The 12,922-nt window shown below is 43.7% G+C and overlaps 1 protein-coding gene across 11 annotated transcripts in view; it reads right to left on the bottom strand.

The window, feature by feature from the left end:
• C2H1orf226 (chromosome 2 C1orf226 homolog) overlaps nucleotides 1-12,922 on the bottom strand; it is a 420,186-nt gene that overhangs the window by 33,219 nt on the left and 374,045 nt on the right. For all 11 annotated transcript variants that reach the window (XM_007480659.3, XM_007480658.3, XM_056815458.1 and 8 more), the window contains 3 exons: nucleotides 11,539-11,709; nucleotides 1,802-1,967; nucleotides 311-463 (listed from right to left, as the gene is read on the bottom strand). In XM_007480659.3, the coding sequence (XP_007480721.2) occupies nucleotides 311-463; nucleotides 1,802-1,967; nucleotides 11,539-11,709 (490 nt within the window). The remainder of the gene's footprint in view (nucleotides 1-310; nucleotides 464-1,801; nucleotides 1,968-11,538; nucleotides 11,710-12,922) is intronic.

The following is a 12,922-nucleotide window of genomic DNA, read 5'->3' as shown; positions in this document are numbered from 1 at the left end:
TGCTTCTCATCCCCGGATGCCTGGCCACCACTGCTGCCATCTCCTACAGGCACCTACACTGCGATCTCATCATCCAGGCTATCCCCCAGCTCCTGCCTCTGCAGGACATTCAGCAGGCGGGGAGGCTCCTCCTGAGACCATGAGTCACGCTCCTCACTCTCGTCCGTGTTAGACTCATATTCAGAGGCGATGCCTGACTCTCGGAATTTGATGAGCTCCAAGCTGCCCAGGAGAGGCTCTCCCCCTGATGGGGTGTCCCCAGGTGGCAGGAAACGGAAGCACTCCAGCTTCACCAAACAGTCACGCCTACCTAAGGGGCTGCCCACTGAGTGAGCAAAGTCGGCCGAGCTGGGACCTAGCGGGGGCAGGTGGAGGTCCTCGGGTTTGGGGGTCGTGGGGTCGCAGAGGACGGGGAGGACGCCGGAGCGAAAAGTGATTTCCAGCAAGCTGTCTTGGGAACCCACTGTTGAAGAAGAGAGAGAGAGAGAGAGGGGATTGGAAGTTCAATAAGTTATAGATATGAAATGCTACCATTCACCTGCATGGTTGAGTCCTTTGCAAGCACTAAACAGATCACCCTGGAAAAGAGACTCATTCTGGGCAACGTGATGCAAGTGCAAAGAGCATGGACTCTGAGAGTGCAGGACCTACATTTAAATTCCACCTCTAACACTGTGCAATCTTGGACAAGTCACATTTTTCTTCTCTGAGCCTCAGTTTCCACAACTATAAAAACAGGAGATTAGATCCTATGGTCCCCAAGGGCTCTTCCAGCTTTAGACTTGATTTTCCAAAGATGATGGAGCAGGTCCATCAAAACAGTGTTGAAATAAAGTTTTTAAATTACTTTTTTCGGTGTCATACAGCTAGTGAATGTCTAAAGCAAGATGTGAAGTCTTGCTGACTCCGAGTCCAGCATTCTCTTCACTGTTCTAATTTACAGAACATCTGGGTTCTAACCCAAGCCTCGTAACCAATTTGCTGTGTTGGTATGATCCCCAGGTATGTGATCAGACTTCTCTTGATCTCAGTTTCCCCATCTTTAAAGTAGCTGATGGGCCCCCTCTCCCTGTTCTCAGAGAGTTTGAAAGATCAAAGGAGAGAAACACAATTTCTTCTCAAAATAACCTTGTGAAATAGGTGTGGAAACTGAGACTGGGTCACAGCAGCGAATGTGGGATTGGAAATTTGAGGCCAGGTCTCACAACTGTAAATCTAGGACTCTCTTACACTGTGCCACCTTTCATAAAGATATACCCCCCATAACCTTAACCCACCCCAAGATTATGCCTTGTGATAGACTTAGCACACAACCAAGGCATCCTGGGGATGTTGACTTATATTCCACATCTCCCACAGAAACCAAGTATGCCATGAACACCAGTTGGATCTATGAGACTACTTGCTGTTTGTTTAGAAAGCAGGGTGGGGGGCAGCTAGGTAGGGGACTCAGTGGATTGAGAACCAAGCCTAGAGAAAGGAGGTCTTGGGTTCAAATCTGGCCTCATATACTTCCAAGCTATATGGCCCCGGGCAAATGATTTACACCATTGCCTAGCCCTTACTGCTCTTCTGCCTTGGAACTGATAGATAATATTAATTCCAAGATGGAAGGTAGGGGTTTTTAAAAAATAAAATAAAGATAAGGGCTGTTCATGGGGCTACTTTGTTCTCTTCCTTCAAGAGAGGGGTACCAGGGAGAGATCACATTTAGTTTTTAGTGCCTCTGATGAAGCAGCTCTCAATGTCTTCTTCTGGGGGGTGAGTTGAAGCAAAGAGGGGCAAGAGAGGGGTCACTTACTGGCATCGTGTCCTGACAGCTTGAGTTCAAGCTCCTGTACTTGTTTGACCAGCAGGGAGATGTGCTGAAGCATGTCCTTGTTCTGCAGCAGGAGCTGGTGGACTCGAGCCTGGGCCTCCAATCGGGCAGCGGCTTCCGCAGCCAACTGGTCTTTCAGCAAGTGAACCTATGAGGGAGGCATATAGAGGGAGGGCAGAGAGAGAGAACGGGGAGAGCTGCTAAGTCAGTTGGTAGGTAGCAGTCCAGGCCAAGTGACACCTCCCTGAGCAAGTAGCTGCCCTCCATACTAAACTGTAAGCTTCCTGAAGGCCAGAACTGTTTAGTGTCTGACCCAGTATAATCAATGCCCGATACATGGGAGAGAGTCGATAAATGCCAGCAGACTGATTAAAAACGAGACCACTTCCCGAACCAAGAAGAATTGGGGCTGGAGCATCTCATATACCACTCTGCACCTCATGACCAAGGCATAAGATAATGCAGACCTTTCCTCCCCTGACTGCCTCAGGACACACTGATCTTTCTGCTTTGGACTCCCACAGGGCTTACAATCCATCTCCCTAACATAATGCGTAGCTAACTGCTTTGTTCTGCAAGTTATGTCTACCTCTCCAATGGAGAGAAAGCTCCCCAAGGGCAGGAACAGGGACTGTGCTTTTCCTAGCAGAGAATTAAACAATTATCTACTGATTTACGAGAATGTGAAAGACTACCACTACTACTGATTTACAGGCAAAGGGCTCTTCTAATGACATTGGCACTAAAAAAGTAAAAAGGATCCAGGGCTCCAGATGCTGTGTCATAACGAAAGACACCAAAGGAGCCAGGGATGCTTAGCCTGAAGAAGAGAGGACATGGCAGGGAATGAGGGAGTGTGAGAACTGTCTTTCAGTATTTGATGGGCTGTCTGATGAACAAGGGATTAGACTTATCCTGCTTGGACCTAGAGGACAGAATTGATTTGAGGGCCAGTGCAAGGCAGATTTAGGTTCAATAAGGGGAAACTTTCTAACCAAAATAGAATGGATAACTTAAAGGGAGCCTCATGGGGATCTTTAAGCTGAACCTGGGTGACCATTTGTCCAGGATGTTGTAAAAGAAGGACATGCACCTAATGCATGTTCCCGGCCAGAAAGCCATTTACTGAACAGTTAGCTTTTGCTAGACAGCAGGCTGGTGGGGCCTGAGTATTTTGTGTGGGTGCTTTGTGGGCATGCTACTGAGTGGGGCTAACAAACAGTAGAGGGCAGACCTTGTGCTGTGAGGGTGAGAGCATCAGGGAAGACAGCAGGAAAGATCTCAAGAGGGACTTGAAGAAGGTGAATGAATACCCTTATTGCCTCTGAAAGTTGAGGTCAAGAAGGGAAGGAAAGCTTTTGCTGGCAGAGGAGATGGAGTGGATGAAGACACTGTCAACCCTGGGAAACTTGAATGAAGGAAGCAGTCCAAACATCAATTTGAATAGAATGGCTCTTCTTGTGGAGGAAGGAGAATGAGTGGAGGAATGAAGAATGGAGTGCTGAGAGAAAAGGAAACTTGATGGACAGGAGTAAGATGAAAAAGGTAGAAATTAGAGAAGTAATAGCTTCCTATATCAATATGACAAATCAAAGATTGTCTACGACTGCTCTAGAGTAATTTCAATCACATGAGGTGTTCAATAAGGGGAAACTTTCTAACCAAAATAGAATGGATAACTTAAAGGGAGCCTCATGGGGATCTTTAAGCTGAACCTGGGTGACCATTTGTCCAGGATGTTGTAAAAGAAGGACATGCACCTAATGCATGTTCCCGGCCAGAAAGCCATTTACTGTTTTAGGTATGGGATAGGGTCATCGATTTTGAAGAAACTGGGGTCCAGAGAGGCTAAATCACTTGACTAGGATCACATAGCTAGTAAGTGTCTAAGATAGGATTCAAACTCAGGTCTTGCTTATTCCAAATCCAGTGCTCCCTCAATCGTTACTAGCCAGGAACCACTGATAAATCAGGAGGCTGGACAGATCTGTAGCTGAGGTGCAGTGGAGGGATGCTAGGGCTCACTGGGAAAGTCCCAGATGGAACAGAGTTTGGAGTTGTCACCAGATCCTAGGCTGACCCAAAGTAGGCATTTTAATAAATGGAGCTGGACAGTAGAAACAAATCATATTAGTGATTCTCGTCTGGAGAACAGAGAGCAAGGACAGGCTATTAAATTTGAGCAGGGAGAAGGGCAACCACCTCACTAAAACAGTCAGCTTCACTGAGAGCTCATCTAGGGTACCCCAACACTTGGGGAAAGCTATTTAATAAATGGATATTGACTTATAGCAACTGTGAGATTATGGGGAAGTTATTTAATTCCTTAATGCCTCAGGCAGATCTAAGACTGGACATCAGAGATAGATTGTCTGCAATCAGTCTCTACACTAAGACTTCTACATCTTGAAGAACCCACAGGGTTGGACGAAATGGTATGACGAGGTTATTTCTATGTTTGCCCTGTCCATAGTGCATCCATCCTGTGACCTGGCTTTCCCCAACTTTTGGGTACTCTATATGAGTTCTCAGAGAAGCCAAGAGTTTCCGTTTTGTTGCTGCTACTCTGCCTGCTCAAACTCAGCACCCTGACCTTGTTCACGCTCCCAATGAGAATCGCTAATATGATTTGTTTCCACTTTCCAGCTCCAAAGAGCCTGGCTCACTTTGTCCCTGTCCCCGAAGTAGCAGGGCTTTTCAGAAAGTAGATGCTGACCTCTTCTTCTGTCCTTCCCTCCTGGCATTTCTAATAAACTGTACTGATATCAGCCAAGACACCTGCTTCACCTGTGAGGATTAACTGCAACTCTTATCAGTGGGGGGAAAAAAGATGGTGAGGGATGGAATAAGCTATGGCAAAAAACACCGGCCCTTTGGCCTCCAGCCTCTGCCTTTCCAGGAAATTGAAGCATGGTGTGAAATCTTAAATAGGAATGAGACAGGGTGGAGGAAGGGAAAAGAAGGTCAAGAGACTTACTAATTCTGAGGAACAGGAGACTCTAGCACAGTAGGAAAAGCAGTGAATTTACTTGAATTCAGATCCTGACTACTTCTTAACCTGAGACTCAGTTTCTTCCACTGTAAAATGGGGAGGGTTAGACAACATCACCTCTAGGATACTGGCCAGTTCTCAAGCCTATGATCATTCCTTCTTGCCCCAGAAAAGGAAGCTGACTTGTGCCTCTAATGCCACTCAGTTTCTGGGCATGACTATGTCAAGTGAATAGAATAATGGTTAACATACAATTTTCCTGTCTTCACACAAACCCAATCAGGCAGACATATGGAATAAAAATTAAGAACTTTAGAAGCACAGAAAGTCTTGGCTGGATGACTTCAACTTCCCTGGATCAAATGATTTTTTATAATGTACCTTAAAGGGGCAATCAACAACAAAAGAGTCAATTAGGTGGATAGAACCCTGAGCCTGAAATCATGGAAGACCTGAGTTCCAATCCAGTTTCATATACTTACTGTTTGCCCTGGGCAAGTCACTTAAGCTCTGTCTGCCTCAGTTTTCTTACCTGGAAATGGGGATAATAACAGTATCCACCTTCCAGGGTTGTTGTGAGGATTTGAGACAGTTGTAAAGCACTGAGCACAGGATCTGGTACATAGTAGGTGTTTAATAAATTCTCTTTCCCTCCTTTCCTTCCTCAGATATTTTATAATCTTTCTGTGAAAGTCACCTCTCCTTCCTCAAGCTCCTTCTAGCATTTTGCTGAGATCTCTCCTTTGTGCTTATTTCACTTTCTCACGTTGTCATGATTAGATTATAAACTCCTTGAGGGCAAGGACTGCCTCTCTTCTTTTTGTATCCTGAGAGTTTAGCACAAAGCCTGGTGTGTAGTAGATACTTTAAAAAAATGTTGACTAGGAGCAGCTAGGTGGCTCAGTGGTTAGAGAGCCATAGGCTTGGGGGATGGGAGGTCTGGGGTTCAAGTCTGAGCTCAGATATTTCCTAGCTGTAACATCCTGGGCAAGTCATTCAACCCCCATTGCTTAGCTCTTACCACTTGGAACCAATACTTATTGTTGACTCTAAGATGGAAGGTAAGGGTATTTAAAAAAATTTGACTGAATTAGGTACTTGTCCTTTCCTCCATTGGACTGTAGTTTCATTATAGACAGGACCTGTATTACCTGCCTTCCTTTTTGGGGAGAGAGGGGAGAAGAATTTGGATCCGTGATTTCAATCATTGAAAGAAGTCCAGGTTTCAGAACTCTCTCCACTAATGCAGATAAGTATATTGGGAAAATCTCTGTGAAATTCATGATTTTAGAGTGGCCTGCAAGGATTGAGAAGTGAGGCTCAGAGGCAGACTTGGATTCAAGGTCTTCTGGCCTTTAGGCTGACCCTCAATCTACCAGACCAATGACTCACCGTCTCCTCCTGTGGAACAGGCACTACTTAAGTCAAATGACTGGTGAATTGAATGGCAGAATAATATTCTGCCATTCCATATTCACATTTAGTGAATATGGAAGCTAGTGCTCAGTTTACCTCCCAGAGACCTAGAGTTACTGAGGTCAGTCCTCTGTGAGGCCGTCATCCAAAGTGGCAGCAGGCACTGAGCCCCAACCACTATGGTTCATACCCCAGGAGGAAGGAATCAGAGCACCCTGGCACAAAATCACCCAACTTTCTTAAAACCCTACAAAGGTTTCATGAATGCTCCGCTTGTGCCAGGCTTGAGTCTAAGGAAGAAACACTCAACTGGGAACTCAAAGAGGGTCTGCTTTTATTAGGTTTCATCCCAAGCTGTTGTGCCCCTTTGGGCAATTTGCTCAGCTTCTCCATGTTTCAGTCTCATTCATAAATTGCAGACACCATTCCGCCATCTTCCTCCTTACCTCATGGGGATAGTCATAGAATCACAGATCTGGAGCTAGAAGGAACCTCAAAGGCCCTCTAATTTCATGCCCTTGTTTTTCTTTTTTTATAATTGAGGACATTGAGGCAAAGTGAAGTTAGGTCTCTATGGACAAATAAGTAGTATGTGCAATAAGTCATGACAACCCTTTCACAATTATGACTATATTCGTGTCCGATCTTTTGTAGAGCATGGAAAAACCTACCTCTCTTCACTGTTCCTTTTTCTTGGGTATAGATTGGGTATAGTGGGGAAGCTTCCTAATAATTAGAGCTGTCCAAAAAACAAAATTGGCTTTCATTAGGGAGCGTTGTTCAATCATTTTGGTCATGTGTGACTCGTTGTTACATCACTTGGGGTTTTCTTGGCAAAGATACTAGAGTTATTTGCCATTTCCTTCTCCAGCTTATTTTATTAGGAAAATAGGGTTAAGTGACTTGTCCAGGGTCACACAGCTACTATGTGTCTGAAGCAAGAGAGAGTGGGTTCCACATAAACAAAGAATGGATGATTATTTGTTAAGGAAGTTATAAGATCACAGATTTAGATCTAGAAGTATCTTTAATGGACATCACATTCAATTCTCTCATAATAAGGAATGTGGGGCACATAGCAAGTATCTTGCTGGTACTCCTGACTCCAAATCTGATGCTCTACTTACCATATATCTATGCTCTATTGACCATCTGTGCTACCTCTATTCAGGTTGGACCAACAGATACCCTCTGAAGTTCTTTCCAACTCTGAGATTTCATCAAATTTCACACAAAATTCTGTGATTCATGACTTACCCAAAGTCACAGAATAAATTTCTGGGTTAATTAGGAGTTGAATGGTAACATTTGCACCTCAGGTTCTGTGTTCTCTCTGTAAGAGTGCAACGTCCGAAGTCAACCCTCCCCTCTCCTTGCCCTCCAAGAAACCCCCCTCCCCAAAGGAAATAGAGACAAACAATCCACTCACTGTTGAGCCTACTTGCCTTGACTCCAGCTCCTCCATCAGAAGTGGGGGCCGAGCCAGGCTGGTGTTCAGGAGTGATAGGCACATGGAAATGGCAGTGGAGGGAACCAGAGCAATTCACCCCGCTCCCTTCTGCCCCCCCCCCAATACACACACGAAAACATATAAGCAAAGGCATCAGCCATTAGCACTACTGCTAGATCATGCAGAAGGTAGGAGCCAAGGGGAGGGGGGAGTGGGAACGAGGCTTCTGTCTACTATAGAACTAAGGAGCCTGGCAACAACATAATAAAGAGGTACAGCCTTGAGCATGGCCGCTAAGTCTAGCAATGGCAGCACTTCCTGTCATAAAACATTAATAACTTTAGTGGCCTGTGTACTTGTTTCTGAACAGGCCTTAGGACAAGAGAATGTTTTAGACAGGAATATTGAGTTTCAGTAGCTTTTTTTGGCAATCTGTGGACCAAACATGGCCTTCTTAACCAGAGCCAGTCATCTGTGGTATTCAGACTAGTGCTGAAGTGGTACATGTTCAATCTGTGGTCACGCTGGTGGTGGCTCTGGCTCTTGGCCTGACCATGTCCTTATCCCTGTCCCCAGAACTTCTGGTTGTATTAAAAGCAGGAAGCTGTGGCAGCCAGGCAATGCTCATGCTGGGTCACAAAAGTGGGCAGAAGGATTTAGAGGAAGTGTTCCTTATTTACATTAAGATCCAACCCAGAAATGATTAAAAGAAGTGGGTGAACAGGTCCTTTCCCTAAAAAATGGCCCCAGGCTGATACAGGATAGATCTGAGAGGTCTTGGATGGAATTGAAGTCCTAGGCCTATCCTCTGGAGGGGAAGGAAGAGAAAGAGGGAGACCAACATCCCCACTAAGTTCCCCTTCCCTCCTCCCTCCCTACGCTGTTTATCCCTTGCTCCCAGGACAGAACCAGACAAGCCTATGTGGGCATTATGGTCTATAAGGCAGTATGTGTGATGGACTGCTCTGAAGATCTGTGTTTACCATATCTGGCCCTAATTCTGAGATTCCACAGGACTGGACTGTCTATCTATGAGATACAAGGGAGGGTGATGATAAAAAGGAAAAAGAGCTCCCAAATAGAAACGTTGAGGTCAGAGTTTTGGCCTTTAGAAATCTGGGGAAAGTTAATACCTTAGGCTAAATGAAACAGAAGCCTTGAAATCTGGCAGCAAAAGATCTGAAAGTAAACCTAAAAAACCACCCTGATCTGAATGCCTAGTGCTGATAACTGAAATCAATTCCACTTATGAAGCTTGTTTTGATGAATAAATAACTTTGGGCCTCTCCTCTTTCCCTCTCTCTTGGTGGCAGTTAGCCAACATATGAACACTCTAACAAATAGAAAGTTTTCACTCAATTATTTCAAGTAGGAAATGAAAGCAAAAGAGATCTATGGAAAGCACTTTGCAGCCTGCCTTCAAGTGCTATGTAAATGCTAGCTATTATCTTTAGGAAAGGAAGAGGCTGACCTAAGGTCCTTAAAGGCAAGCCTGCTAGGGCCCTAGTCTACAGAGAAAGTGAGCTGACAGTGAGCTGATAGGCACAGACTGCTAAGGCCATTCTTGCTACCTGGGGGCTGTGAGCACTGGTATTAGATCAGAGGACAGCTGATATCTTCAGTCATTCATTAATGTCCTCCACCTGAAACTCAGATAGTGTCTCCCCAGGATCTGGGCTGACCCAAAAGAACATCTCAGTGATCAAGCCAGGGAATTCCAAGCAAAGGGAGGGAGATCTGAAGAAAAGGATGCTAAGAGAGGGGCATTCAAATATCATATCTATTATCTTCCTCTGATATCTGTACTAAAATCCCCAAGTTTAACAACTGAGGCTATCACTGATGCCACTGGATCCATGCTATTAAAAAAACAAAGTACCCGCCCACTCCAGGAGAGCTTATCCTAAATACTGGGTACTTTTGACAAGCTACAGGTCAAGGGGTTTAGCTGGTTGAGTATTCCTGGAATACTTCTTTCTTTTTGGCTGAGATTCTACAGATAATTTCTCTTTGGCATTTAATGGTGGATTCAAATGCTTCTCCAATAATATTCTCCATGAATATGCATCAAGTCCTTTCTTAGATAAATAATAATTACTTGGCAATTGATATGCTGAAAGGGAAAGAACCCTCATTGGATAATTTAATTCATATTCAATGTGAAACTTTAAATGCAGCAAGAGCAAGACCATACCCAGGAGGGCTCTTTGTCTTTGTGCCTTTGGGGGTGGGGATAGAAGAAGATGGATGAGGCTTCAAAGGTTAAAACCCTAAGTTAGAGGTGGGGGGACTGACTCTTTCAGTAGACAAAGGGTTTATCTTTTCAATCCAGTTCATAAATGAAATTCTGGGAACATTTGTAAATCCTCTCTTTTCATCAGTGAGGATCCTCTTGCCTGAAAACTATGGCATCCCCACTTAAAAATGTCCCCAAAGGTAGCATGCCACAACCTTGCTGGGGGACTGATGACATCAGCCAAGGGGACAGTGCCAATGGGACTGGGCTAGTAGTGGGTGGGACAAGGTCTATCCAGGAACCTGGACAGTATTTGGGGGAAATATAAATCATAACAAACTCTACCCTCTGACTGGTGGTGTTATTATCATGGATCCCTGTTATCTTGATACTAGGCACAGGGTTTACAGAACTGGATTAGACAGTATTAATTATCAAAGAAATACTCCTACGCCCAATTGTAGGACCAAAAATTGTTAACAGTTGCAATAGTAGTCTCAGAAATTCTTTCCTTTCTCCTAGCTAGGAGGAAAGAAAGAATAAGAATATCTAATTTATAATAATAATAATGAAAATTTACTTTTAAATAACACCTCAAAACATCCATATTCTTTGATTTTACAAAGGACCCTAACAGCAGCCCACTATTAGCCCCAAGCATTGCCTTTATTTCCCTCCTGTTCTGGGCTCTTCCTCTAAAAAGAATTTTTTTAAAGATATAGATCTTAAGGGAACTAAAATTTAAATTCCCCTTCCAATGGTTACTAATGCAAATATCTGGATGATTTCTCTAACTACTTATGACAATAACTGAGGCTATAATAATTTTCATGGGTTCTGAGGAAAATGTTAGCAAGACCTTCAGGATACAAAATGAGAGAATTCACTGCCAAACAGAAACAAGTTACCTTCCTTCCTACTTTCTCAAACCTGTAAGTAACAGTGGACAAACTCTTGGAGTCCGAGAGGAAATTTTGTTATTAAAGATTCTATTTTTTCCTTCTTTCATCACGAGTCGAAAGATGTAACTAAGTCAAACGATGATAGTATTTAGAGGGCAAATCCCATCACAATGGACACCATAAGGTAGTGCAGATTTTGGGGTTCTATCAAATGTTACTTGAAATTAGTGGGTCATTGATTAGGGCCTGGAAATCTTTCATAAGAGTTGGTTTTATGGTATTGATTGTGTGATTGACCTGTGTTCAGGTTTCCCTTAATATTGAGCTCTTAGAAGTATAGGGATAGGTCCCAAGTTATCTGGCTTTCTTGACTCCTAATCTACTTCTTCCCACCTTATAAGACATGGTAGGCTAGGAAGGGAGGAACTGCGTGCTCCTTCTTCCCTGGTTAGCTTGAGTAACATTAACTAACCAACTGACATGAAGCCAAGACAGCCAAGCCCAGCTCAGAGCAGGGAGTGTATGGAAAATCAAAGATGGTTCTCTTGGTTTCAACCCCACCCCCCTCCCCATATCCCTTCCCTCCCCCAAAGCAATGAATGATGGAATGAGCAAACCCTTGTGAGTCCCTTAGTGTTGAATCTGTCCCCGGAGCCCCCTGAATAAATTCAATCAAGCCCATGAGAGTGGAGCCTGTGAGGTAGGGAGCAGGCTGAGGAGAACCTGGGCCACGGCCACTTGAGTCTGTTGCTGCTGCTGCTGGAGGAGCTGTTGGAGGAGTTGCATCTGGTGATGAGTGGAGAGTGGGGTCCCAATGCTGGGCAGCTGTGTGGAAGAAGGCAGCAGCATCTTGGGTGAGGCAGTCAGTATGTTCTCCTGGTGGTGGAGCGAGGCCTAGAAGAGAACCAAAGGGCAACACAATGAGTAGGGAGCACATGGACATTGTTGGTCTTAAGTGCTTTTAGGAAAGAATCTTACTCCCATGCTCTCAAGGAATTTATAGTTTAATCTCCCAGAGCTTCCATTTTTAGTATCCATCCAAGCTAGTTATCCTTTATTCCCCTTCCAGTTCTACTTCTGGCTCTCAGCACTTTTAATACCGTACCATGTGGGTACCTCCCCACCATCCCCAACCCCACTCACTTTTTAGTTCTTTTTTGGGACATTTCCCCATTAGATATAAGCTGCTTGTGGGCAGGGACTGTCTTTTCTTTCTGCTTGAGTTTGTATTCCCAGTTCTTAGCATATAGTAGATACCCAATAAATCCCCACTGCCTTGCCTTACAGAGAGGTTGAGTTTCACTAGGAAAGCCCAGGAGAATTTTTGCCCATTACAACTCATGAAAAAAAGAAAAATACAAAATGGCCCTTGGTCCTGTGTGATCCCATGATCCAGAATGGCAGAAGACAGAGGGTAATAAGAATCATACAGTTTTTGGAATGTCTGTAAATATGAATTTAATTGTTGCTAGCCTAGATTTGCCATTGCTGTTCAATGACCTATGAGTCAATATGCAACTAGAGGAATTGAATCCCATTCATTGATGTTCTCCCTATAAATCAAACCAGAAGAAAGAAGAAAGTTAGAGCTATGAGAAGATGGCTCACAGGCTCTCCTTGGAAAGGGAGATAAAAATGTAGGTCTCATTGTTCATCCAAAAGTAATAAGGAACATAATTTTATGAGGTATCTGGTCATTTTGCCTTTCTGGGCTCATGCTAAAAATAAGCATAAAGACTTCCAGGAACAAAGCTATATCTTTTCAAATCTGTTTCAGAGAATGAGAAAATTCTACAAAGAACATGATAAGATCCTCCAAATAAAATCAACCTGTACCTGGAGACTCAAATACAAAGATGCTAAAGAAAATGATGGCAAAAAGAGAAGAAAATTAGAAAATAGAGATCAGGATCAAACAATGAAAGAAGCTAAAAGTTTCTAAATTACACAGAAACTTCATGCCTAGAAATCATGAATACTTTATCCAAGAAGAGTATCTTGAGAGACAGTATGCAGCAAGGCCAAATAATATCAGAGAAAAAAATTTTAAATTATAGTTTGAGAAACAGGAAATGTTCACTATGGAAGTCATTTTTCAATCAATTGC

The sequence above is a fragment of the Monodelphis domestica genome, chromosome 2, assembly GCF_027887165.1.
Source record: "Monodelphis domestica isolate mMonDom1 chromosome 2, mMonDom1.pri, whole genome shotgun sequence".
NCBI lineage: Eukaryota > Metazoa > Chordata > Mammalia > Didelphimorphia > Didelphidae > Monodelphis > Monodelphis domestica.
This window is presented reverse-complemented; position numbering and strand designations above follow the sequence as displayed.